Source organism: Jaculus jaculus, chromosome 1, assembly GCF_020740685.1.
Source record: "Jaculus jaculus isolate mJacJac1 chromosome 1, mJacJac1.mat.Y.cur, whole genome shotgun sequence".
Classification (NCBI taxonomy): Eukaryota; Metazoa; Chordata; class Mammalia; order Rodentia; family Dipodidae; genus Jaculus; species Jaculus jaculus.
Genome location: NC_059102.1, coordinates 125,821,450 through 125,835,074, shown reverse-complemented (window position 1 = coordinate 125,835,074; position 13,625 = coordinate 125,821,450). Strand labels below are relative to the sequence as shown.

Genomic DNA, 13,625 nt, shown 5'->3' with positions numbered 1-13,625 from the left:
GGCTGACCCGGAATTCACTCTGTATTCTCAGTCTGGCTTCGAACTCACAGTTATTCTACCTCTACCTCCCGAGTGCTGGGATTAAAGGTGTGTGCCACCATGCCCAGCTTTGTTTTTGCTTTTTTTTTTTTTTTTTTTTTTTTTTGAGACAAGGTTTCACTGTGGCCCAGGCTGACCTGGATCGCACTCTGTAACTCAGGCTGAAGCATCGTGACAATACTCGCACCTTAGTCTCCCAAATGTGGGGATCTTAGGTGTGAGCTACCGTACGCAGCTCGTGTGCTTCAGAGCGGCCTTCTCTGCTGCCTGGGCAGGCACACCACTGCCGTGTGGGGAAGGCAGCGAGCGGCTTTGTACCATGCTGGGCAGTGGGGTGTTCCACACGGTAAAGCGAGCCCCTGTGTCCACAGACCCTGAGCCTCGACGCCTCATCCATGGTCTACCCGCCGCGGGAGGTGTGTAGCGCCGGCACTGCAGCTGTGCAGCAGTTCCTCTGCAAAGGTAAATGCAGCCCTCCGCCCTCAATGGCCACCCTGTGCCAGCTCAAGCTGGGGACAGCCTAGACCAGATGGTCATAGACCCTGCCTCAGAGGTCAGGCTCAGGCCAGGGAAACAGTGAGTGATCGCACAGGGAAATAAAGCCACAGGCTGGGGCATTGGACTTAGGTTGGGGTTGGGGTTGGGGAAGACCTTACTGAAAAAGCAACCTGGCTACCACCTAAACTATGGTTCTGACCCAGAAACCAGGCAGAAGGGGATGAGTGTTGAAGGGACTGGGGGAGGGTTGGGGAGACTGAAGCATGATGGGAAGAAGCCAGTGTGCTAGAGTGCTAAAATTGGGAGGAGAGATGGGGAGACAGCAGGGGGCGCTGGACCAGCATCCAGCAGGGGACTTGATTTTACAAGAATCGCTGAGATAAGAAGAAAGGATTAGCCGGGCATGGTGGCGCACGCCTTTAATCCCAGCACTAGGGAGGCAGAGGTAGGAGGATTGCCATGAGTTCGAGGCTACCCTGAGACTCCATAGTGAATTCCAGGTCAGCCTGGGCTAGAGTAAGACCCTACCTCGAAAAACCAAAAAAAAAAAAAAGAAGAAGAAGAAGAAGAAGAAGAAAGGATTGGAGGAGGCAAGAAAGAGTGGAGGACTGGACGCCAATAACAGCTACCCAGACCTCCACTGGCCTGAGTTCCGGGAGGGGAGCAGCTCCCACCTGCCTCCCCACCATGAGGCTGTTCTCAGGGTTCCTGTCACCTGTGGAATTTACAGAGCATAGCCTGGACTTGCATACATATGGTCATTTGATTGACAATGCAGGTGACAAGCAAGGGGAAGGATGATTTTCCCAATATGCAAATGATCCCAGACCACTGGCTCCCCTTGTGAAAGAAAAGGAACCCTGGCATGGGGCCCAGTTCAGTGGTGGAGTACTCATCTGGTCTACACAAGGCCCTGGGTTCCATTCCCAGAACCATATAGAAAAAACAGGAAAAAAAAATGACTTCTATTAAAAAATATTTTATTTATTTATTTATTTATTTATTTGAGAGAGAGAGAAAGAGAGAATGGGCACACCAGGGCCTCTAGCCACTGCAAACAAACTCCGGATGCATGTACCACCTTGTGCATCTGGTTTACATGGGTCCTGGCGAATCAAACCTGGGTTCTTAGGCTTTACAGACAAGCCCCTTAACCACTAAGCCATCTCTCCAGCCTGAACATGATTTCTTAAGGGCTAAGGAAATGGCTTAGTGGTTAAGGGGCTTGTCTGCAAAACCTAAAGATACATGTTCAGCTCACCAGATCGCACATAAGCCAGACACACAGGGTTTTGCAAGCATGCAAAGTTGCACATGCACACAAGGTGGCACATGCATCTGGAGTTCTATTACAGTTCCTGGAGATCCTGGCATGGCAAATCTGTCTGTCTCTCATTTTAAAAAAAAGGCCAGTCTATTGGGCTTGCCTCAAAAAAAAAAAAAAAAGAGTTCTTAATGTTTCCCTTACATAGAAGACAGGCAATACTAACGGTAAACTTGAGAAGTTGGTGTCTGGGAAGATGGCTCAGTAAGGAAAGCACTTGCCATGCAAGTATGAGGACCTGAGTTCAAGTCCCCAGCACCCACATAGAATGCTGGGCATGGTAGTACATGCCTGTAATTTCATGTCAGGGAGATGGGGGATCCCTGGAGCTCACCGGCTAGTCTAACTGAACTGGTGCTCTGGGTCCAGTGAGAGATCTTGTCTCAAAGAATGATGTAGAGAGTGATTGAATAACACACCCAACATTGCTGAATATGGTGGTGCACACCTTTAATCCCAGCACTCGAGAGGCAGAAATAGGAGGATTTCCATGAGTTTGAGGCCACCCTGAGACTATGTTGTGAATTCCAGGTCAGCCTGAGCTAGAGTGAGACCCTACCTCGAAAATCTAAAAATATTTTTATTTGTCAGAGAGAGAAGGGGGGAGAGAGTATGGGTGTGCCAGAGCCTCTTGCCACTGCAAATAAATGCCAGACACATGAACCCCTTTGTGCACCTGATGTTATGTGGTTCTGGGGAATTGAACCCTGGCTGATAGACTTTGCAAGGAGGCATATTTAACCGCTGAGTCATCTCCTCAGCATTCTTCCTTCTTTTCTTCTTTCCTTTCCTCCCTCCCTCCCTTCTTTTCTTCATTCCTTTCTGATAGATAGACGAGGCTGGCCTCAAACTCACCATGTACCCAGGCTGGCCTCGAACTTACACTCCTCCTGCCCCAGGCTTCTGAGTCTCGGGATGGCAGTTGCATGCCACTGTTTCAGTCACTTCTCGTTGCTGTGACCGTATACCTAGACGATAACAGCTTACGGGAGGAAGGGTCTACTTTGGCTTGCAGTTTCAGATGCTTCAGTGTGTTCAGATGATTCAATGTTCCCGAGCTGCGCCAAGACAGACTGTCAGAGCAGAAGCACGTAGCCGAGCAGAGCTACTCACGTCATGGGCGCCAGAGCAGAGGGACACAGGGAAGGGCCAGGGACCAGGTGTGCCCTTCAGAACTATGCTCCCACAGACCTACTTCCTCCAACCAGGCACCACTTCCTACTTCCCAGCACTTCTCAGTGATGCCATCAGATTAAGAATCCATCCGTGGTGGGGCTGGGGGACAACTCAGTGGTTGGGGTTCTTGCTTGCAAAGTCTTGACAGCTCAGGTTCATTCCCCAGTACTCACGTAAAGACAGGTACACAAGGTGGTACATGCATCCAGAGTTGATTTACAGTAGCAGGAGGCCCTGGCATGCTCATACTCTCTCTTTTTGCCTCTCCCCCCCAATAAATAAATATATTACTTGTTTATTTATTTGCAAGCAGATAGAAAGAGAGAGAGAAAAGAAAGAGAGAGAATGGGTATACCAGGGACTATCACGACTGCAAATGAACTCCAGACACATGTGCCCCTTATGCATCTGGCTTACGTGGGTCCTGAGGAATAGAACCTGGGTCCTTTGGCTTAGCAGGCCAACACCCTAGCCGCTAAGCCATCTCTCCAGCCCCTATATGTATATTTTTTTAAAGACTTCATTCATGGCTAGCCAGGCTTGGCAATACAGGACTGTCATACCAGCTACTCAGGAGGCTGAGGCAGGAGGATCTCCAGTTCAAGGCCAGGCTTTGCTACCTAATAAGACCCAGTGTCAAACATACATGTACATGCAGAAACAGGTGTGATAGTGAACACCTATAATCCCAATATTTAGGAAGCTGAGGTAGGAGGATCAAAGTCAATTCAAGGGGCTGGAGAGATGGCTCAGTAGTTAAAGGAGCTAGCTTGCAAAGCCTACCTATCTGGGTTCAGTTCTCCAGTACCCACATAAAGCCAGGTGCATGAAGTGGCTCATGTATCTGGAGATAATTTGCAGCGGCAAGAGGTCCTGGTGCACCCATACTTACTCTCTTCACCCCCTCTCTCACAAGTAGTATTTTTTAATTATTATTTCAGGATTGGCCTGGGTTGTGCAGTATGTTCAAAGTCAGCTTGGGCTATGTAGCAGGACCCTGACTCAAGAAAAAGTATTGTCAGTATCTACTCGAGCTAAGTACCCAAATCTCCTTTGACTCTCCAGTTCCATGACTAGGTGTTTGCCCAACAGAAAGACACGTGACTGCCGGCCACAAGCCTGCACGCAGCTGCTCACAGCAGCACTGCTCACCACTGCAATGGCCATCGGCAGGAGAGTGGATAAATGAAAGGTTTCATATTCATGTATGATCCATACACAGCCCTGCAGTAACAAATAATCACTGCATGAAGCAAGCTGGGTGGCTGCCGGTGTCCACGTCTGACCGTGGCTGTGAGGGTGTGCTTACCCAGAAGCTTGCTTCAAGTTCAGACACAACCCCTGCCTGGCATGCATGAGGCTCTGGGTTTAGTCCCCAGCCAATAAAATGAAGAAAGAAAAAAATTCTGGATGTGGTGGTGCACACCTATAATCTCAACAGTTGGGAGGCACAGGTGTGAGGTTTCCAAGTTTGAGGTCAGCCCGGATTATTTGCTGAGACTTTGTCTCAGAAAATGTTTTTTGTTTTTTTTTTAAATTCTGTACTACTTAGGTAAACAACAGAAGTTTAAAATAATACAGTGGTGAGCATATATATAGCTAGTATGCAGCTCAAATTGCTAGGCATGTGTTCTTCTTGAACTTTTTTTTTTTTTTTTTTTTTTAGGTTTTTGAGATAGGATATCATTCCAGCCCAGGCTGGCCTTGAACTCAAGACAATCTTCCTATTCCTATCTCTGTCTCCCCGGTATTGGCTCGGCATGTGCCACCACACCCTGCAGGCCTTGAGCTTTTGATCCTCCTGCTCTCCGAGTAGCTAACATTAGAGGCCTATTCTACTAGACATAGCCTTAAGTAATTCTGTAATTTTTAGAGTATAGAGAAAGCATATGTATAAGATTTTTGGGTTACTTTTTAAATTTGTTTGTTTATTTTTATTTATTTATTTGAGAGCAACAGACAGACAGAGAAAGTGGGGGAGGGGAGAGAATGGGCACGCCAGGCCTCCAGCCACTGCAAACGAACTCCAGATGCATGCGCTACCTTGTGCATCTGGCTTGAGCCTCGAACCAGGGTCCTTGGGCTTCTCAAGCAAACACTTAACAGCTAAGCCATCTCTCCAGCCCCTGGGTTGTTCTTTTTAAAAACATAAGAGAAAAAAAAAATTAGGGCCAGGCATGGTGGTACACACCTTTAATCTTAGCACTTGGGAGTCTGAGAAAGGAAAGGAGGATCCCTGTGAGTTCAAGTCCAGCCTGAGACTACATAGTGAATTCTCAGTCAGCCTGAGTTAGAGTGAGACCCTCCTGCAAAAAAAAAAAAAAAAAAATTATTTGCATAATCGGAACACAGGCAGTCTGAAGCAAGAATCACTATGAGTTTGAAGCAAGACTGGACTGCAAAGAAAAGCTCTTAACTCAAAAAAATAAAGTAACCAGAACTTAGGAGGCAGAGGTAGGATTGCCATGAGTTCAAGGCCACCCTGAGATGACAGAGTTAATTCCAGGTCAGCCTGGACTAGAGTGAGACCCTACCTTGAAAAAAAAAATAAATAAATAAAATAAAAATAAAGTAAAATAAAATCAGAGCCAGGCATAGTAGTATACATATATAATTTCAGCCCTTGGGCCAATCTTAGGTACATAGTTCAAGACCAGCAGAGTCTCATGTACCCCGAGCTGGCGTCAAGCTTGCTATAAAGCTGAAGTTGACTTTGAACCTCTTCCTCTCCTGCCTCTGGTTTCCAAATGCTGGACTTACAGGCATGCGCTCCTGTTGCAGTCAGCTTCAGTGTCGCTGGGATGAACTTCTGAACCAGGCACAAGTTACGGAGGAAGGGGTTTATTGAAGCTTACAGATCCAGGGGAAGTTCCTTAGTGGTGGAAGCAGTTGCCCCCCTTTCACAGGATCACACAGAGAGAAAAGCAGCCACCACCACCAGCAGTCCCACGTCAGGAACTCCAGGCAAAACACAGACACTCTGCAGATCTTTAGCTGGAAATTCCAAATCACCCCCAGTAACAAACACCTTAGGGCGGGACCCCAGGATCCATTCAGTGACATCTCCAGCCAGGCAGCTGGATATCCAAGTTACAGCTTGAATAAAATTCCTGAATCTCGCCTGGACCAGAGTGAGACTCTACCTCGAAAAACAAAAAACAAAACAAACAAACAAACAAACAAAAAATTCCTGAATCTGGGCTGGAGAGAAGGCTTAACGGTTAAGGCACTTGCCTGCAAAGCCAAAGGACCCAGGTTCGATTCCCCAGGACCCACATAAGCCAGATGCACAAGGTGGTGCATGCGTCTGGAGTTTGTTTGCTAGAGGCCTGTTGTGCCCATTCTCCTCTCTTAAATAAGTTAAATAAGTAAAATTCCTGAATCTACTGGGGAGCATCCATTCAAACTGTCGCAGCTACCATGCCTAGTTTATGTGCACTGCTTTATGAATACAGGGTGTCAAACCCTTCCAAGTTCTGCAGGAGAAAACTCCGGTGCCAGAGGAGGACCGTGCTGGTTTCACAGCTAATCTCGGATTTCTTCTCCTGCCTCATTCGTTCTTGGATGAAAGGGGCAGAGAGGGGCTGGAGAGATAGCTCAGCAGCTAAAGCACTTGCCTGCAAAACCTAAGGACCCAGGTTGGATTCCCCAGTACCCACGTAAGCCAGTTGCACAAGGTGGCACATGCATTTGGAATTTGCAGTGGCTGGAGGCTCTGGTGCACCCATTCTCTCTCTCACTTTCAAATAAATAATCAATCAATAAATAAATATGCCGGACATGGTGGCGAGGAAACAGGTAGGAGGATCACCAGGAGTTCAAGGCCACCCTGAGACTACATAGTGAATTCCAGGTCAGCCTGGGCTAGAGGGAGACCCTACTTCGAGAACCAAAACAAAACAAAAATACTATATATCTATATATATCCCTCTCTCCCTATCTATCTGTCTGTCTGTCTGTCTGTCTGTCTGTCTGTCTGTCTGTCTATCTATCTATCTATCTATCTATCTATCTATCTATCTATCTATCGGGACAGAGGGCCTTCCTGTTTATTCACTCAGCTGGCACGGAGCACAGGGCTGAGTACAAAGTGAGGCCCAGTCTAGGAGGGATGAGAAGGGTGGACTGAGCCCGGCACAGTGGGCTGCCACAGAGGAGGGAGAGCCAGGGCAGCAGGAGCAGATCCTCCTGACCAAAGTGTCCCTTCTCCCGCAGAGTCAGGACTGGAATACTACCCGCCTTCTCAGTACCTGCTGCCAGTTCTCGAGCAGGATGGAGCCGAGAACGTGCAGGACAGCCTCGACGGGCCCACAGACAGATTCTCTAGGGAGGAGGCTGAGTGGCAGGTAAGGCGCATCTGCCTGGGTGGGGGGATCGGGGGTGCAGGCACCTGTGTGCCAACAGGCATAAGGTGTTCAGAGCTACACTCCTCCATCCAGACCCTCAGTGTTAAGCACTGTGGCCACTCCAGACCTCCAGCTCACTCTGTGTCAGCAGTCCAGGGCTCCTTTCTGTTTCCAGATCAAACCACACCCCTTTCCTACCACTGCCTTGGGGTAAGCCCTTCCCTGCCTGGAGTCCTCTCACTTGCCCATGCGCTCTCAATTTAAACATAGTGCCACGTGAGAAGCACCAGCCCAGCTCAGGCCTTCTCAGAGCACCCTGCATATTGCCCTGGTAGCACTCACCACGGTGCTGAGTTAAAAACGCTCGCCTGTGAAGCCTAAGGATCCCGGTTCAAGGCTCGATTCCCCAGTACCCATGTAAGCCAGAGTCACAAGGTGGCGCATGCTTCTGGAGTTTGTTTGCAGTGGCTGGAGGCCCTGATGCACCCATTCTCTCTCTCTCTCTGCCTCTTTCTCTCTGTGTCTGTCTGTCACTCTCAAATAAATAAATAAAAATAAAAAGTAAATAAATAAAAAAAACAAGGATTATCTACTTAGTAATTAGGTCGTAGTTCCCTCCCTTGTTGGATGGGGCTTCCTGAGAGGCCTGGTGGTGTCTGGCTTGTTCCTGATCTCTCAACATGCTACTTGCTGGCCAGGACAGGCTCTATTCCCTAGCTGTAGTGGAGGGGGCAGACAGGCACCCAGGTTGGCACTGTGACAGGTGAGCCCTCTCAGTCCCCAGCTCTGGGCCAGCATAGTACAGGCTCAGAGGAGGATGCCCATTAAGTTTTGCCATGGTCTCCTGGGCATACACACTACTGGACCCAGGCGGGAGCTGCCTTTGCCCACCTTCTTGCGCCTATCCAGGCTCACAGAGCAGATCCTCCTGTGGCCATGGGTGGGGCAGTGAGGGCATGGGCATGCTGCCAGTGCCAAGCAGAGGGAATTTGCAGCTGTACAGCTCTTTGGGCAGTTGATGGAAGATGGAGAAGGAAGCGGTAACTTAGCAGGAACATGGTGCCAATCCTTATTTATTTATTTATTTGACAGAGAAAGAGGGAGAGAAAGAATGAGTGTGTCAGGGCTTCCAGCCACTGCAAACGAACTCCAAATGTGTGCACCCCTTGTGCTCCTGGCTAAAGTGGGTCTTGGAGAATCAAACTTGGGTTCTTTGGCTTTGCAGGCAAATGCCTTAACCACTAAGCCATCCCTCCAGCCCACAGTGCCAATTCTTACCTTCAGGAAATGTTTGCAATATTGATCCCTGTTGGGGGATATTGGAGTTAAGTCTCATGATAACTCCATAGCAACCTACATGGCATGTTGGCATTTACAAGGGTTTGAGGGTTCAAAGCTGGGTGCAGTGGTGTGTTACTCAGACATTCAGGAAGTCAGATAGCCCATTATTAAATTTTTTTAATGAGAAAGAGATAAAGAGAGAGAATTGGTAAACCACAGCCTCCAGCTACTACAGTTGAACTCCAGATGCAAATGCCACCTTGTGTACATGTGTGACCTTGTGCTTGCGTCACCTTGTGGGTCTGGCTTATGTGGGACCTAGGGAGTCGAACATGGTCTTTAGGCTTTGCACACAAGTGCCTTAACCACTAAACAATCTTGCCAGCCCCAGATAGCCCATTTTTAAGTCTTCTTTCTGGAGCCCCAGGCCTGCCTACTACAGCCTCCCATAGCTGTCTTGGAGCACTCTTTCCTGTGGCACTGAGCACATGTGGTTCTCACCCTAGGGACCCCTGGGACCCACTAAAGCCTTTCTCAGTCCTCCATCCCCCCTATTCCAGTGCAACAATCTGGGTGCACCGGGGTCTGCCCGGTGGGAACCACAGCCACCACCCTGTCCTGACTGCTGGTTCTTCTCCCCCAGAACAGATTCTCCGACTACGAGAAGCGCAAGGTAGGGAATGGCCTGTTCTCCTCTCACTTCTCCCGTTACCATCTCTGCTTCACCAAGCTCCCCGGGCGCAGCTTCTTCCTGGCTCTGCAGTAGACGTGAAAGAAAGGCCCGTGTCTTGCCCCTGCAGGAGCAGAAGATGCTAGAGAAGCTGGAGTTCGAACGGCGCCTGGACCTCGGGCAGCGAGAGCATGCGGAGCTGCTGAGACAGAGCCACAGCCACAAGGACGAGATCCTGCAGACCGTGAAGCAGGTGGGAGCAGCCACGCTGGCCCACTGCACCCCAGCACTCCCCCCACCCATGCAGCCCGCAGAGGTGGGATGGCGGGGGTCTGAGCTGTCCCGCCATTCCCTGGGTCACCCAGGCCAGCCTCCTTGGCATAGTGGGCACTCAGAGGCCTGGTGGGGAGGGAGCAGCCCAGGGTCATAGAGAGGACCGGCAAGGCAGGGCAAGAAATCCACTGTCCCGACCAGAACCCCCACAGTGCCCAGCGTCCAGGGCCCCAGTGTCTCAACCTGTGCCCCCCACCCCATGCTACAGGAGCAGTCTCGGCTGGAGCAGGGGCTGAGCGAGCACCAGCGCTGCCTCGACGCTGAGAGGCAACGGCTGCGGGAGCAGCTGAGGCAGACGGAGCGCAGCATCACCAGCCGCATCCAGAAACTCCTGCAGGACAACCAGAGGTCAGCCCCTGGCTAGCCCAGCCCCAGATGCCTGTGTCCCCAGGGTGCTCTCTAAGGGTTGGGGACAGAGTCTTCACTCATGCCCAAGCGCTGCACTGCTAGGATCCAGTCAGACGCTTCGGTTTGCACCAACTTGCAGAGGAAGGAAGCTGCTCTGAACGTTAGGAAGCCTGGGTTCTTGTCGTAGCTACCTAATTGCATGTAGGGTCCCATTTTTCTTGTCAGCTGAGTGAGTTAGGATCCTATCTTGCTCCAGCATTTTGGATTCCAAGTAGGCTGTTATCTGCAGTCAGCCATTCACCCTGTGCTAAGATTTAACTTAAATTCTACCTGAAGTAGGACCCACTAAGAGCAGATCTCAGTGGGACAGGAGAGGAAGAGGCCAGGTAGCCATCGCGAGGAGCCTAAGAACATCTCATTAGGGTCTCTTGCAGGAAGATTCCAGAAACCAGCTTTAGTCACAGCCTTTGCTACCTCCAGGCTTCCTTTTTTCAAGGCCCTGGCTCCTCCTCATTCCTCTATTTGTGGTGCTTTTTAGGTGCCAAACACTTTGTGTTTTCTCATTTATATTTTACAAGCAGAAAGTGGTTTTTTCAGTTGTTGGTTTTTCTTTTTCTTTTTTTTTTTCAAGGTAGGGTCTCACTGTAGCCCAGGCTGACCTGGAATTCACTATGTAGCCTCAGACTGGTCTCGAATTTACAGTGATCCTCCTACTGAGTGCTGGGATTAAAGGCGTGTGCCACCACGCCCAGCTTAGAAAGTGTTTTATTTATATTTCCTGTCACAGGTGAGGCTGAGTAGGGCTTCATAGGCCTGAGAACAGAGCTCCTGAGCAGTGGGATCAGAGGCCCTTGCCCACTTCTAAGCCCCCCCTGCATGTCCAGGTGGTGAGGTGGGCAGCTTGCTTGGCAACAGGACTGTTAGTGACCACAGGGGCCATCTTTGTTTTTCCCCACAGGCAAAAGAAAAGTTCTGAGATTTTGAAGTCACTGGAGAATGAGAGGTAAGTGTACTTTCAGGGCCAGGGCTTCTAGGTAAGCGTCCCTGGGGTTTTCTAGATTGTCCCCGAAAGTCCCCTGAAGCTGCAGGAGATCCCCTCTTAGTGTCTAAGACGAATCATTGTTTACAGTCTTCAAAACATACGCATGCTCCTGATGAGAATTCAGAAGCATGGTGAACATGGCTGGATGTATAGTGTCCAACTATATTTCAAGTAGAAAAATTAGGGCCAAGGGAGGTAGCTCAGTGGTTAAAGGCACTTGCTTACAAAGCCAGTCACCCACACAAAACCAGACGAGAATTTCATTGCAGTAGCATGGGACCCTGGCATACACACACAAACACACACACACACATAAATAAAATAAATGTTTTTTTTAATTAGGAGAAAAAAAAAAAAACTCCATGTTACTAGAAATGAAAAGAATAGAGCCAGGCACGGTGGTGCCTTTAATCCCAGCATTCAGGAGGCAGAGATGGGAGGATCGCCATGAGTTCAAGGCCACCCTGAGACTACATAGTAAATTCCTGGTCAGCTTGGCCTAGAGCAAGACCCTACCTCAAAAAATAAACAAAAAAGAGTATGCTTTTGTTCCTTAGTATCTGAGGGAATTGGTTCCAGAACACCCCCCCCCCCCCCCCGCAGATACCAAGGCAGCTGGATGCTCAAGCTCCTTAAGTGAAGTGAAGCATTCCCTGATGGCCTCCACACATCCCCCGTGTGCCCTGAAGACAACTTGTAATGGCTCATGCCGTGCAATGCTGCGCACGTAGCAGCTGCATCAGATTATTTAGGCCCGATGGCAAAGGAAGAAAACATGCATGCACTCAGCACAGGATTTGTGGGACCCACGGATATGCGGGCCAACTGCACTCGTGAGGAGAAAGCAAAAGAGGAGAGAAGTGGTCTGGTACCATCTAAGCAGGATGCGTCATTTTTTTTTTTTTTTATGTAGTCTCAGAGTAGCCTCAAATTCATAGTGATCCTCCTACCTCTGCCTCCCGAGTGTTGGGATTAAAGGCGTGCACCACCACACCCACCATTTCTTTAATATTTTATTTCTTTATTTATTAATTTGAGAGAGAGGAAAGGGCAGAGAGAGAGATACCAGGGCCTGTAGCCACTGCAAATGAACCCCAGAGGTATGTGCCACCTTGTGCATCTGGTTTTATGTGGGTCCTGGAGAATTGAACCTGGGTCCTTTGGCTTTACAGGCGAGTGCCTAAACTTCTCTATCATCTCCCCAGCCCTGGGCTGCATCATTTTCAAAAGACATTCTGCATGCAAAAAGCAAAGGGGCCAGGTGTGGAGGCACACACCTTTAATCCCAGCGCTAGGGAGGCAGTGGTAGGAGGATCGCTATGAGTTCGAGGCCACCCTGAGACTACATAGTTAATTCCAGGTGAGCCTGGACCAGAGAGAGACCCTACCTTGAAAACCAAACACAAAAAAAGAAGCTCAAAAACCAAAGCGAAGGGACTGTCCCCAAGGTTAACACTAAGCACCTGTGAGGAAGGGAACTGCAGGTGGAGGCCTTGGTTTTTCCCTTGTGCATCTACCAGGTTGGCTGTCTTAGACACACCACTTTGGTCATTAGAAAAGGTGATGGATGCTAGGGATTTGGCTCAGTGACAAAAGTGCTTGCTGTGCAAGAGTGATGATAATCTCCAGACAGACCCCAAGTAAATGTAGTGGGCATCTGTAATCCCAGACCTCCTTCAGTGTGATAGGAGGTGAGATAGGAGATAAGAGAATCCCTGAAGCCAGCTTGATGTTCACAGCAGTGACCCAGTAAGAGAACTTGCCTCAAACGAGGTAGAAAGTAAGGACCAACACTTGGAGGGAAGCTGACCTCTGACCTCCACACACATTCCATAGTACACATGTGCCCACCCTCAACACACAAATACATACATACGTACATTTTACAATACACATATACCCACACTCAACACAGACGCATACATACACACAGATAATAATAAAGGAGTCGGGGGTCTGGAGAGATGGCTCAGCAGCTAAGGCACTTGCCTGCAAGACATAAGGACCCAAGTTCTATTCCCCAGTACCCACATAAAGCCAGGCGCACAAGGTGGCACATGCATCTGGAGTTTGTTTGCAGTGACTGGAAGCCCTGGCACACCTATTATCTCTATCCGCTTCTTTCTTTCTCTTAATATCTCTCAAATAAATAAATAAAATATTTTAAAAGATAAGGGGCCTGGGGAGATAGCTCAGCTTACAAATGCTTACAAAGCCTGCCAGCCTGAGTTCAATTCCCCAGTACCCACATAAAGCCAAATGCAAAGGATGGTGCATTTGCAGTAGCAAGAGGCCCTGGCATGCCCTCTCTCTGTTTCTCTCTCTCTCTCTCTCTCTAACAAATGAATAAAATATTAAAAAAAAATCATAAATAGCCAGGTGTGGTGGTGCACACCTTTACTCCCAGAACTTGGGAGGCCAAGTTGGAGGGTTGCTCTAAGTTCAAGGCCAGCCTAAGACTACATAGTGAATTCTAAATTAGCCTGGACTCATATGAGACCCTACCTTGGGGTGTTAAAAAAAAAAAAAAAGCAAGCAGGGTGGTACATGCCTGTAATCCCAGCACTT

The 13,625-nt window shown here is 49.0% G+C and overlaps 1 protein-coding gene across 3 annotated transcripts in view; it reads left to right on the top strand.

Annotated features, from left to right (window-relative positions):
• The window catches only part of Lrsam1 (leucine rich repeat and sterile alpha motif containing 1), a 55,907-nt gene that overhangs the window by 16,546 nt on the left and 25,736 nt on the right, over positions 1-13,625 (top strand). For all 3 annotated transcript variants that reach the window (XM_045161158.1, XM_045161164.1, XM_045161150.1), the window contains exons 10-15: positions 411-501; positions 7,253-7,383; positions 9,308-9,337; positions 9,465-9,587; positions 9,876-10,015; positions 10,974-11,018. In XM_045161158.1, coding sequence (XP_045017093.1) covers positions 411-501; positions 7,253-7,383; positions 9,308-9,337; positions 9,465-9,587; positions 9,876-10,015; positions 10,974-11,018 — 560 coding nt within the window. The remainder of the gene's footprint in view (positions 1-410; positions 502-7,252; positions 7,384-9,307; positions 9,338-9,464; positions 9,588-9,875; positions 10,016-10,973; positions 11,019-13,625) is intronic.